The sequence below is a fragment of the Pezoporus flaviventris genome, unplaced genomic scaffold, assembly GCF_033815535.1.
Source record: "Pezoporus flaviventris isolate CSIRO_AGI_PZ_B2104156 unplaced genomic scaffold, CSIRO_AGI_Pfla_v1 ptg000036l, whole genome shotgun sequence".
NCBI classification, from domain to species: Eukaryota; Metazoa; Chordata; class Aves; order Psittaciformes; family Psittacidae; genus Pezoporus; species Pezoporus flaviventris.
The window spans coordinates 43,048,087-43,061,761 of NW_026892584.1; the positions used below are offsets into that span (position 1 = coordinate 43,048,087).

The following is a 13,675-nucleotide window of genomic DNA, read 5'->3' on the forward strand; positions in this document are numbered from 1 at the left end:
GTCTCTTCCTAAAACCATGAGCTATCTGCAGCAGCTCTTAGATGTGGGCAAGCTTTTATTAACAGGCAGCCCAGTGATGATGAGGAGCTGCTGCTCTCTGCCAGGTAACAGTGTGGAGGATCCATCCAGGCTGCTCTCCTGTCTGGAGCAACCATGTGTCTGCCCAGGGCTGGGCACAGGACAACAGCCATCCCACCAGCCACCCAACCCTTCTTCCTTCTCTCTTTTGTTTCTTCAACAGCAAACCAGGAGTGTTGGTGGTGCAGCATGAACATGGCCACTGCGGCCTCACTTTGGAGAGCACAGGGCTGTGAATACACCACTTTGAGAAAGACTGTGCCAGATGTGACTTGCTGCACAGCTCTTCAGCAGCACAGAAATTGAGGGATGAACCGATGTGATAACTACCTAACCTTCATCTCTGGATCCTGCTGATGTTCCCTGAAACACAGTCCTCTTTCACACTCACTGATGCCCATGTTCTTTTTAGCCTCCTCTCTGCTGAGGAGTCTGTAGCATTAGTTTTTCCAGTAGCCTTCTCTACACAAGTTCTGGCCATTGACATACCTGCATATACACTACCCCCACAATGAATAGGATTGCAGTGCTCAGGCACAGCATGGACCTCCTCACCCCACCTCCTGGTGCTGCTCCTTACAGACACTCATGGGCACAGTAAGCTTCTCCAGGGACCCCAACACTCCAAACTGCTTTGCAACCTCTCTCTAATGAGAACCAGGCACATGAAAAGCCAAGGCATGAAACAACTGCCTTCATTTCCCCACCAGCCTTGAAACCAGAAGGGGCCAAGAAGTGACCAACCCACCAGGACTGTCAGGAAAGGATCTGAACCAAACAGAGAACAGTGCTGGTTTTTGTGGGGTGCCCATGCATCAGATACTGTTCAGTTTGGTCATCCTGACTCAAAAGTGGCAGAGAATAATTTGGAAGAGCAGGAAGACCGGCTAGAGATGTGGAACAGCATCTCTGCAAGTGGAGACATTAGAGACTGGGATTCTGAACCCTAGGATTTAGGAAGTAGAGGAGTGTCTGCACTGTAAATCCTAAATGTGGTGGAGGTGGTAGAGAGGGAATAACTGCTTGCTGTATTTAAAAACACTCTGCAAAGGAATAGGTTCACAACGGAAGCACTTTTCCACCCAATGAAGACCTAAAGCGCAAAAAGATTATATGATGCCCTGGAGAGGCATCAGGAAGCCCCTAAATCACTAATTTATAGAAACTGGATGGCTACAAGGACAGCTAATGCCACAATTTGCTGCTTTCTTGCAGTTTCTGTAAGAGTCTTCCGCTGGCCACTGCACGGCACAGGATACTAGGTAGATGGGCCTTTGATCTGCATCAGTACAATTGGTGGCTGAATCAACTCCCACCCACAGGTAGGGCTTTGTTCATTAACAGGCAAGGTTATGCCCAGAATCATGGGCCAAGCCTTCAAAGGGCCTTATGTAGGCTGCTGCCACAGCAGTTTCCAAACCTGCTCCACAGCTCCCTGCTCAACCTTCTTTCATATGTAGCCTATCACACAGCAAATCTGCCACAGGGAGAAGTCCTCTCTAAGCCAAGCCTCCTTCAGATGGGTGGGAGAAAAGATAGAATAGCAGCTGAGAAAGATCTACAAGTTAACAAGTCCCTCCCTACCAACCAGGGCTGAAGGGTTTGCATTTGGTTGTTTTTTTTTGACAGAACACTTGAAAGCAATATTCTAGCTTGAGAACACATAGACCAGAAGACAGTGTGACTAATCAGTTTTGCATCCTTACAGGATTGTCACACATCTGCAAAGTGATTCTTCTGCCTTATCCACCACTGAAAAAGAAGATTCTTTATATCTCTGCTGTTATGAAGAGTAATATGGATGGAGTCTCACAAGAGCAGAGAGGGAGAACCACCTCCCTGGACCTGCTGGCCAAGCTTCTTCTGATGCAGCCCAGCATAGAGTTGGCTTTCTGGGCTGCAAGCACGCACTACCAGGTCATGTTGAACTTCTTCTCAACCAACACCCTCAAGTCCTTCTCCCTCAGGTCCTGCCCAATCCAGGTGCAGGACCTTGCCCCTGGCCTTGCTGAACTTCATGAGGTTCACATGAGTCCTGCTCTTGAGCCTGTGGAGGTTTCACTGGATGGCAACCCTTCCCCTCCAGTGTGTTGACCACACCACACAGCTTGGTATCATCGGGAAACTTGCTGAGGGTGCACTCAATTCCACTGTCCATGTCGCCAACAAAGATGTTAAACAGTGTTGGTCCCAATACCAACCCCTGAGGTACACACCACTAGCCACTGGTCTCTATTTGAACACTGAGCCATTGACCACATCTCTGAGTGCAACCATCTAGCCAATTCCATATCCACAAAATGGTCCATCCAACACAGAAGTATAACACCTCCCAAACACAGTCTATTTTTTTCCATGATTTTTTTGCCCGTCTAGGAAAAGTTGAAGCAGCTTTATTGCCAGGGGAAGAAACTAAACTATCTCCTATGAGTTTCTAAACACCTGGTCATTTTTCACCCAAGCTAGTTGATTTATATACACCTTTCATAAAGATACTTCAAGGTACTCTGAGGCGTATGTGCTCCATCTGCACAGCTGTAGGAACAGGTTATAGGTATGAACTATGGGACTTGTTACTGGCAGCAAGAATCACAATTGCAGTGTTTAAGTCTTTGGGAAATTGCATACCTTGTGCAAATCATGCTGATTCTCTACAAATAACCTGGATTGTTAACTTTGAGGCAGGAGCATTGGGTCTCTGTCCAACGAATTGGTAAGACTGACTTACCAGTGCTCGTAAGTGCTATGAACACACACACTTCTCTGTACAATCTGTTTTTTTTTTTGTGATTCAGAAGTAGTACATACAGTATAAAAAGGAGATTAATATAAACCACCCAGATTTTAGTAGTTTTTGCAGGGGAAAAGTTGACCCAATGAACCATGAAACTTAGCTATGCATGCAGGGGAAACAGAAAAAACCAAAACATCCTATTTAAGAATATTACTTAGGACATTAATTTATAAACACTTGATCACAAGCAGATGTTTACAGTCAAGTGCTTGAAGAGAGAGGTTTTTGCTCTTAGTCCATGTCCCTATCATGCTGAAAGAAATCACTTGAATACAGAGCAAAAGCAAAAATTTCCACATATTTGTATTGAAACATTGTGTGCATGAGAATGGGTGCTTAAAAGGGATGAACGTGGGAAAGATTTAGTCATATTTTATTCCCAAGGCAACCTTTTGTTCCTTTACTATTTTATAAGTCACCATCTGTGATGAAATAAAGACAAGAGGCTAGTTAGGAACCGCTTTGCAGCACTGAACAGAGCAAGTCTGAGATTTACTTATTTTTTCCTAAAGCAAGAGTAAGATTCCAACCAAGAGTAACTCAAACACCTACTTTACTGCTGAGAACAGAGAAAAAGCAAAGCCAACCTCCAACCCTCCTCACTCACTAGCAGCCCCCAAAGGTTACAGCTAGACTGTCTAATAGAAGGTATGAGAACTGCCTAGGACGGTTCACAAGCTACTCAAGCTTTTCTTCATATTCACCATTCCTCTGTTGCATCCAAAGGACTATGACAACCATCAGCACTTCTGAACAGCGAGACGGAGATACAGTGCATGACCAAATTAAACCTAAATTCCTGTACAATTTAATTCCACAATACCAGAATCCTTTATTGTCCAAGCTACCTCACAACTGGCATTGCAACTAGTGTCCTCTGCAGCTTTCAAGTCAGTGACTAAAATGCCTTTCAACTCTTAGGCTGTTCTTGAAGAAGTATGGGGCAGCAGCAAGCTTGCTCATACAGCAAAATAACTTCCATCCAAGCACTGCTTGGCCTCAAAAGGACCAATTACATGGTCTGCTGGAGAACAAGCCAGACAACAGCAAATAGTCAAAAGAACTGAGCTCACCAAGGGTTTCAGGTTAGCATCAGATCCTGAAAAGAACATCACAGAAAACAAATTTACCCGGAACCACTCTTTACTTAGAAAAATCTCAAAGAGGAGCCCATTCACTAATTTTCCTCATCATGTAGATTTCAAAAGACATTATTCTGAAAGTAACATATTGCTTAGCACATGTGCACCAGCAAAAACTTGACACATACAAGTTCAACATTCTGTGTAAGAATAAGTAAAATAGAAACAAAACTACTGAATAAGGTGATAGGGAGCAAGTGGAGAAGATATGCAATTAATTTAGGAGCAGCACAGAAATAAAATCTGCATTTAAAAGATCCAGGTTAAATAGAGCAAATTGAAGTTTACTTTTTGTTCACCCTCCTCTTTTATTAATCTTATTTCATATAATTCATTTATCTCAGTCTACATAACTTGCCCTTGGTCATCATATGAAGGTGGCATAAAATAATTCTCCATTTTGGCGGGCAAGCAGCACTACCACATTGAACACTTGCTCATGCTGGCTCTGTGAATCCCCAGGGGATCACGTCCTGGACACGTTATCAGCCACAGGGGAATGCTCTGACCCTTTGTTTGGAGCAGAGGCGGATGACCACTGTTGTGATGCCACTACTTTACACAGCATTTCAGTAATGGGCAAGAAGCCAAACTAGTACCTTCAGGAGCAGTGGATGAGCTCACCGCTGCATGACAGAACAGCAACAGCCTCATTTTCAATGTATATAAAACCCCCTACTATTTCTCCCTTTGCTTACAGCAGCGACACGCACTACATTGATTTGCATTCACGTAAAACTTCCAACAAGAAGCATTCTCTCAGCTATTTTAAGTACATTTTGAGTATTGGAAGTTGCTCTCTGGAGCAGGGACACACAAGTAACTGCAGCCTCTGAGAATAGCAAACCTTACAAAAAGACATTGTTCAAACCTGTCACTCTCCTGAGCAGTTATAGCATTGCTCCCGCTATTTCTGAGGAGCTAACAGCAGTCACTAAGTCTTTTTTCAAGGCACCATGGGGTTGATTTTAGGAAGTCACCAATGAAAAAAAAAAAGTTGGTTCTTTATCCCATCTTTAGATTCCTGCTCCCCATCAGCCATTTGTCAAGGACAGGAGACACATTTGAAAAGTGAAAATCAAAAGATAACAATAGAATTTGATTTTCAAGATACAGACATGCCAATACTCCAAGAAAAATAGCAAGGTAACTGTATGATGACCGGAATAAAAGCTCTGCTAAGGTCTAGAATTCTACTTTGGAGGTTGACAGCTATTACAGAAAATTCCACTTTCATATTCCACATTACCCTATGTAAGATTTTACCTTTTACTACAGAGAATATTCTATACAAAAGCTATTGAAGTCACCGTAAGAAACAGGCATAGACCTACTGAACTGAAACATGACAAATAAAAGGCTGGAATGGCTGCAGAATAGAATAGAAAGGTATTACTTTAAAACCCAACTGAATTTGTCAAGAATACCTCACATCCCTGCATGCCTGAACTGCTCTCTTATCACCCAAGGAAGTAAGGCGATAGTGCTCCCACAAGCCTCTATTCAGCAGCTTTCAAAAAAGGCACATCATACACACAGTCAGTACCTGTCAGCTAAAACCAGTCTTTGTGCTTTTTAAAGAGGCAGCGCAGGGAGACTCCTGGGTCAGGTACTGGAGATGTCCATGTCTCTAGACCCATGTGGGATGATACCACGTCCTGTGCAGTCAGTGCTGCAGCAGTGGGCAGAGGACAACACTGCTAAGCTGGCTGGGGAAGTATTGGCACTTCTGTGCAGGCTATAAGGTTACAGGAAGTACCCTGTATTAAATCAGGACTGTCACTCGTCCTTCATTTAGCCTCATCACATCAGAACTCCAAGCGCTTAGAAAGCAAACACAATCTGAAGTATCTTACACACAATGAGGGAATCATTTTATTAGATTATGGAAGACAGCAGCATTACAGTACAAAAAGTTACAAGAGTAGCAGAAAAAAAAAAGAAGTGGTTTTGGTTTAAATACTCAGGATTATACTGGGGAACATGAGAAGGATAGTACCCTTTTCTAAACTAACTCCTAACCAGGTTATCAAAATAAGTTCTGAATATTTAGCACAAGTAAAAAAGTTACAACAAACACCATTATAAAATGCTTTTAATAAATAGTTTCTTTTCTGAAAGTTTTTTTAAGAACATGTCAAAAAATGTACTAAAACAGAAGATCCTGCAAAGCAAATCCTGCGTTCCTGTATAAAATAACTGATTTCAAAACATTCATGTTTACATTGTTCATGGGCCAGAGTTTATACTCTCAAACGTCCGCTTCTCACACTGGTAGGGTAACTAGGTGTACGTAGTGTTATGTTTCTTCAGTAAGTAAAATAAACTTATAGTTTGCCCAGTTAATAGCAATAATAAAAGCCTTTAAAAAAAAAATAAAGCCCCAAGAACAAACGCATAAGCCTTCCGTGACAAATACCCCTCTCTAATGTGGTACTCCCATCCTCTGAGCTTGCCAACCTTTTTTCTTTAGAGCAAAAGATGAATAAAGCACAACAGAAACAAGATTGAGGAAAATATTGTTCCCTTCATTAGGCCTGTATTTAAACGCAAAAAAAGTAATACCACATGTAATTAACATATTCACAAAGAAAAACAATGCCTCGCCATGTTGGTACTGTACAGTAGATGCACCTGTTAGTGTTCTTGAGATGGACTGAACGTGGGGATAAACAAACATTTCTGGATCTATTTACACACAAGTGGTTATGCTCCTAAATACAAATGACCAACAGATTCCTAACATTGATTGTATTAACATCATTTTCTAATCTGGACATAATACCAAAAAAAGTCTTATAAACTGCCATAAAGCCTCCTTTTTCTGCAACATAAATTAAAAGGAATGACATGTAAAAAAAAAGACCAAAATATTTAAGTTATTAAATCAAATATACAGAGTGATTCATTTAATATGTACATATTTACAGAAAAAAAGCACTTTAACTATTAGAAAATAAACTGTGTCAGTTGGGGAACCTAGAGTTCTCACAATTTTACTATATTGATATGGCAGTCTTTGACAGTTGCTATAGAAAAAGTTTAATCTCAAGGCACTTGTCACATGCTTCAATACTGCAATTCTAAAGTAATTCAACAGAAATAAAAAGGCCACTTTTAATCCACAGTTGAAAGATCTCTATAATATTTTTTGTTCCTATTACAAAGTGTGTAAGGCAAATTTGGAAAAATCTTAGAGAAGCTACTAACGTAACAAGTGCAGTGAGCTGCCATTAATAGAGATTTAAAGTCAAGAAAGCAGTTTAAAGTTCACACAATTTCCTCAACCAGGAGGTTTTAAAGCCACCATTAAATTAGAGCAAGTAATAAAAAGAAATACATTCTGTAAACAGTGTACAGTCTTTTGTAATAAACTTTACACATATTGAAAATACAACCTCTCCTCTGCCACACAGCGAGTGTATTATAAGTAAACTTTACAAAAATAGCAACTATCAAAGATTACTCATTTTTTTCATCTGACAGTCATTGAATAATTTATACAAGGCTAAAGAAACAAAATAAATTTTATTTATTATTTTTATTTATTTTTTTTACGCAAAATAAAGAAACTATGAACATTTGACTCCAGATATTTTTAGTCCTTGATGCAAAGTGGAGATGTTAATTTTTCCCCTCCCCAGTAAGGGTAGGCACAGTCTGCCTACATTCCAAATACAGGTTAGTCTCTACTGCCTTCAAAGTTTGATGCATTCACATTTTTTACAGATCTGTTGTCCATTTTGCCTATTTGATGGGATTTCTTTACTGGACTGCTCTCTGATGTGTCAGGTGCCTTTGTGGGCAAAGGCTTTGCAAGTTTGTGAGAGAGGAATTTGTCCATTTCCTCATCTCTTTCCTCCTCTTCATCCTCCTCTTCCTCATACTCTACATACTCCTCTACTGCATCACAAGTTCTTTTTTGAGGAGATATGAAGTTTTTGCATTCATAACGAATGTCTTTGTTACTGTAAGATCTGTCTATAGGATTTCGTATGGGATTTAAAGGTGCCCACTGATTATTGGCACCCTCTTCTCTGGGAGGACGACTTCTTTCTCTCTCTTTTCTTCTCTTCCGAGTCCACCACACGCAGATGATTATACAAGTCAGCCATACAATGCTAAATACCGCACAAAGAATTGGAACTAAATAATCTAGAAGGCAAATGAAAGACACAAAAACATCAAAGACTTGAGTTAATAAAACTAGATATATAGCACTGGGCATCTCCAAAAGAAGTATCCATACATAACTACAGGTTATCACTAGAAAGATTTTTAGGAGGAAGATGCCATTACAAGCACAACAATAACTGTTTGAACACACTACTCCATCTAGAGATGTGCTTTACCAACTTACACCAAGGCAGAGTTTTTCCTGCTTAATGATGTTACACTGGAGATTTTTCCCCTCCAACAGACAAACTGGTTGTATGAGCAGCACCTCTTTGACAAGCATCTATGCTAACCAGCCAAGAAAAACCTCAGTAACATTCTTAAGAAAAAAAATGAGCCTATCCTTGTAGGAGGTAGGCTAAAGAGAGTACTATGCCTCTAAATTGCTCTAGAAGAACTAGCACTTGCAAGAAATATATCCTGCATATCAGAAAGAAGAGTCCTTTGCCATCAAGTCCACAGACATTTATGTATCGGCTATCTCAAAAAAATTTCAGGTTAGAGCTATGTAACCAAATCAGTCATGCACTTTTTAGGGTATTCTTGTTTTACTTCAGAGTAAGACACCATCAGATTTTCACTAGAGATAAGAGTCTTCACTGCTCAATGAATAAACAAAATAAGTTGAGGCAATTGCTTTTCTCCACATTCCAGTTACAAAACCCCACTAGTGCTCTCCCAGCCACACGGACCCAGGTTATTTTTTTTAGAAAACCATTCCTGTATGCATAAAGATTCCAGATTCAGAATATTTTTTTCCTTAAAGCTAGAGGAAATCAATTATGTCTAAATGATCACCCCCATCTAGATACTTGTGCATCCCACAGAAATGAGATTCTCAACACAGACATAGGGCTTTATGCCACATTTTATAACAGGTTTCCACCTACCTCACCCAATTAAGGGCTAACAGGAAAACAAACCAAGTCAGGGAATACTAGTCCAGGTTACAGTTTATTTCATAAAATCTCCTATTAAAGGACTAGGGGCCAGTAGTCAGTACTGAGCATCTACGTTAAAGTGAGGAGTCTGGAAACCATTCTCTACCCCTAGCTACAAGATGTTGAAGTCTATCCACTTCCTTGGGAGAATCTTTGAATCGTATTGAGGTGGGAGACAAAGTAATCCCCATCCCTTCTGGCCTAGCATTTAACACAGAATCAAAAGAAAGCAGCTGAGGTATGTCAGAGACTCAGCTTGAATCTTCATGTCTACACAATTTCTGTTCAAGGAAAGAACAAAGCTGGTACACTCCTTCAGGAGATCTGAAGAACTATCACTATGGCAAAGGCCTTAACAAATTAAAGGCATTCCCTAGAAGGGAAACAGAAGGGAAGCAGAACCTGGCAATTTACTAATTGTTTGGACTATGGGTGGAAGACCTTCCAGCAGATTATGTTTGGGAAGGAGTTGGGAGGGCCTCCCACCATTGTAAGACTTCCACTCTGGGGCTTAGTTGAACTTGAGCCTATTAGAGATCTTCCAACAAGAGCATCTCCCACCTCACCTAGGCAGAGGAACACAAGCATACAAAATCTTCAATTGCTTATTCTGGCATCGCTCTTGGAGAGGCAGTATTCAGAGATAAAGATCTCTCCAATCACACCATATCCTCATTAAGAGAAATGACCATTACTTTTTAAACCAGCTGTGTACTAGTGAGAAGCACATGTTGAAAGAGAACAAAGTTTTACATTATCATGATTAACTATTGGAAGATATTACACATCTTTAACTCTTTTTAAGGCAAAAAATACGTAAGTGCTTCAGAAGACAGTTGGTATCACACTATGTGTCCTTGCTCTCACCATATTTTTATTACTTCAGAGTCTCAGCTCCTACAGCACAGCAGCCTCAAGTGATGAGGTTGGGTTAAGGTTAACGCAGGAGAACTGGAAAGGATTTGAACAGTCCATTAAAAGAACTTCTGATCTTGTGAAAGATATGCTTAGACTGGAGAATAGGGTTGGGAGTCAGGGCCAAAACAGTGGCAAGGGTAGGTGGGAATACTATGTAAGAGACGAGGTTAAGTTTAAACTTGCGCATAGGCACAGAACCTTGATTTTAAAGCCACTCACTTCAATTAGTAATAGCAATTAATTAAACAAACAACCCAACCTATCATTTTCCCCAACATGTAAAGATAAGACTGACAGTAAGGGAATAGAAAATGCTCACACAGAGGATGCATGCATTGGGAATCTTACCTGATGATGAATTCCCAACAACAATGGTCTCTACTTTAACTTCAGTTACCGCCAACATAACAGTGCTGTTTTGCCGCTTAGTGATCGCATTTACTATTATATTAGCAGCATTCTGTATGAGACTATTATCTTCTTCATCTCGATGCGGGACAAAAGACTAAAAGGGAGAGAAGAGGAAAACCAGGAAGTTATTGTGATCGCCTAACTGTGGAAATCTACTTCTTAAATCTAGCTACATCTTAATTGAATTCACTAGGCTGAATTTACAGTAGTTACAAATAGTACCCTCAGAAAGTTTACTGTAGCAATAGCATGGCTGTCTCTATCCAGACTGCAGAGGCAGCATCAAGACCTGGTGGATAACATGCCTACTTGATAATCTAGCATACCTCAAATAAACGGCAGCTGACTTCCATGTTACTTACACTGCTGAGCTAAACTTAGTCATAGTATGGACTACTTCAAGACATGTGGATTATCTAGATAGAAGCTTGGACTAGTAACAGTCTGCTGTATTTATACCATACACTTTGCTTTTTGCATCATGGCTCAGCACATTATTTACAGTACTCAGAGGCAGACAATTCAGCTTTTGCCTGGATAAAACATTTTATAAAAATTAACTCACTCTTGGAAATTAAGCAATTCACAAGCACTGAGAGACTGGGTTCACCTGCTTCTAAAGCAAGTCTTTATCTCAATAGGGCAACGGTTACTTTCATCTCAAATTATACCTCCTTCCACTTCCTACTTATGTATTTCATACAATCACAGAATGGTTTGCATTGGAAAGGACCATCTAGTTAAGATCATCTAGTTCCAACGCCCCCTGCCATGAACAGCTCCAGCAACCATACTGCATATGTACAGCAGAAACTTCTTCATAAGATTCAATCCAGCCACCTGCAACTGTACCTCCTTACTGAGAAGGTCAGTAGCCCAGGATTTCAAGATAGGCAGCTGTTCACTAATTTCAGCTGAATTAGACTTCAGAATAATTTATCAGGAGGTTGTGGTAGCTTTCTGTCATTAATGAAACCTGCAGTTTTAACTATCTACTATTACAGGAAATAGCCAGATCACAAAATTGCTTTGCAGTCAGACTAAGCCACAGATTGCAGCAACTGCACTGAAGTGAAACAAGCTTAAACCACCTCTTCCCCAGCTCAAACTAATAAGAAAAAAATAATTCTATGTATATTAATACAAGACTCATACTTACAATAGCAACTTCCACTGCATTCTCTGTGGAGTACGACAGATCACATAATATTATCAGAGCTCTGTCCCTAGAAACACTCCTAGTAGCTGGTAAATACCGGATTTCAGAACAGATATTTTCAGTTGTAGTACCCTGTTAGAAGCAAAGGAGATTGTATGACTATTTTAACTAAAAAATAGTACAGAAAATTAAGCATCTTCAGGGTTTTTGCAGTTACTGAGACCTGATGAAGGCAGCAAAGAGGGCAGCAAGAAAGGGCTTTAAAATGAAGGGTGAGAAACTGATCTTACACGACTACCACAGTATAGTGTGAGCCCCTCTTGAAATGTGAGAAAGTAGTTATTTCAGATTTAAAGAAAATAAAATATTCAGCACAAACCCTTATTCTGCCTCACCCTTTTAGACAAAGCACAATTAATAGCAACAGAAGAGTCTAACAATAAATTTAGCAAGTTTATGATGGCAAAAATCATATTAGAAACATTAATCTTCCAAGCTTTGACAGGGAACATATCCCTACATATCTTGTCATAATTTTGCCCTCACCTGGGGGACTTTGTTTCCATTAAAAATTAAAGTAATTCTAGCACAGTCATTGTCCAAGTATCCAGAATTAGGCAGACACTTGATATTGGCAGGCAGAGGTTCAGAGGCACTGCATTCTCCCCAGTCCGTGCATGGTGGCTGAAAACATTTCATATACTTCTCCCGGCATTCTTGACCCATGGGACACTGGTTATTTGAATTATCCCAGTGTCTATGTAACAGGCAAGGCTTTTTCCCACACCACACCTAGAAATTAAAAAGAACAAAGTACTTTTGCAGTTAATTGCATTTATGCATCAAATCAAAATAAGCCATTCTCATAAAATGGTCATGATCTACTACTGACTGCAAAAGAAAAAAATTAATTCTATTTCAATACTGCTGCAGTCCTAGTAGGAGATGGAGTTGCTCTTGCACAAAGATACATTCTATGGACAAAAGAGTAAAAACTGTAAGAATTACCCAAAACATCACTGACTGGCCATATCTCCTTGGAGGCTTACGGATTTGTCCCCCATAACAGAGTTATACAGAAGTTCAAGCATTTATTTTAAACTAGTCACCTAAGCTTCTATAATCTAGAAAGAGACACACCTCTCCAAAAGAATTAATTTCTCTTCAATATTTATACTGCAATCCATGCCACAGAACACTGAAGATATTAAGAGCTGATGCACATTGGTGATAAGCACTATCATTGCAACCACTCTCCCAAAAGAAAACAGTATGCTGATACCAAGTCACTGAGGTGTAGCAAGCTTCCAAACCACTCTATTTCATGATGTAGCCTTGAAGATTCTATACAGTAAATTCTATACAGCTATTAGTTTGGGTACTTACGGATTTCTTAAAGCAAAATTGTCAGCAAGAAATCATGTTTATTCCATGAAAGAACTGAACACCACATATGGGCGATTTGCCCATATTTACCACACAAAAATTTCTGAGATTCTAGTTACCTTCATGTACTGTTATCTTCTGAAGATATCTCAAACTTGAAATCACAACACCACAAAGGGTCTAAAATAGTGTTTCTAAATGACTAACTGCAAGAGTTATAACTTTACCTACAGTGCCCACCTAGCTAAACAAAGTAAGATTAAGGCTGGATAGAATAATAATAGGACCCAGAGGTTTTTAAACTGGTGCTTCCAGTGAAATGTGGGAGACTGTCGTGTGAGACAGGGTTTCAAGTGCTATTTCTGCTCATCTGAAGCCACCCACTTAGCCTTACAACTTGTCTTACTGATTTTGTCTCTCTGCATCTGCGATATAAAGCTGCACAGGTACCACAAATCCACTGAGGAAGCCTATCTCAGGAGAGCTGAAAGGCTTAGAGCACACATTAACACGTTCAATCTGCATTTAGGCTAGTCTGATTTTTCCTAAGTCACAACCACCAGGATACAGTTTATAATAAATACACTAAAGAATAAATACACAAAAGTTGCCATTTGTCAATTCATAAACCTTCTGAAGCATAATACAAAAAGGCAACTATTACCTGCTG

The 13,675-nt window shown here is 40.0% G+C and overlaps 1 protein-coding gene across 2 annotated transcripts in view; it reads right to left on the minus strand.

The window, feature by feature from the left end:
- Window positions 1–5,866: 5,866 nt before the first annotated feature.
- Window positions 5,867–13,675, minus strand: part of JAG2 (jagged canonical Notch ligand 2) — a 68,092-nt gene continuing 60,283 nt past the window's right edge. For both annotated transcript variants that reach the window (XM_061464162.1, XM_061464161.1), the window contains 4 exons: window positions 12,166–12,411; window positions 11,620–11,751; window positions 10,398–10,554; window positions 5,867–8,169 (listed from right to left, as the gene is read on the minus strand). In XM_061464162.1, coding sequence (XP_061320146.1) covers window positions 7,697–8,169; window positions 10,398–10,554; window positions 11,620–11,751; window positions 12,166–12,411 — 1,008 coding nt within the window. In that variant the 3' untranslated portion in view covers window positions 5,867–7,696. The remainder of the gene's footprint in view (window positions 8,170–10,397; window positions 10,555–11,619; window positions 11,752–12,165; window positions 12,412–13,675) is intronic.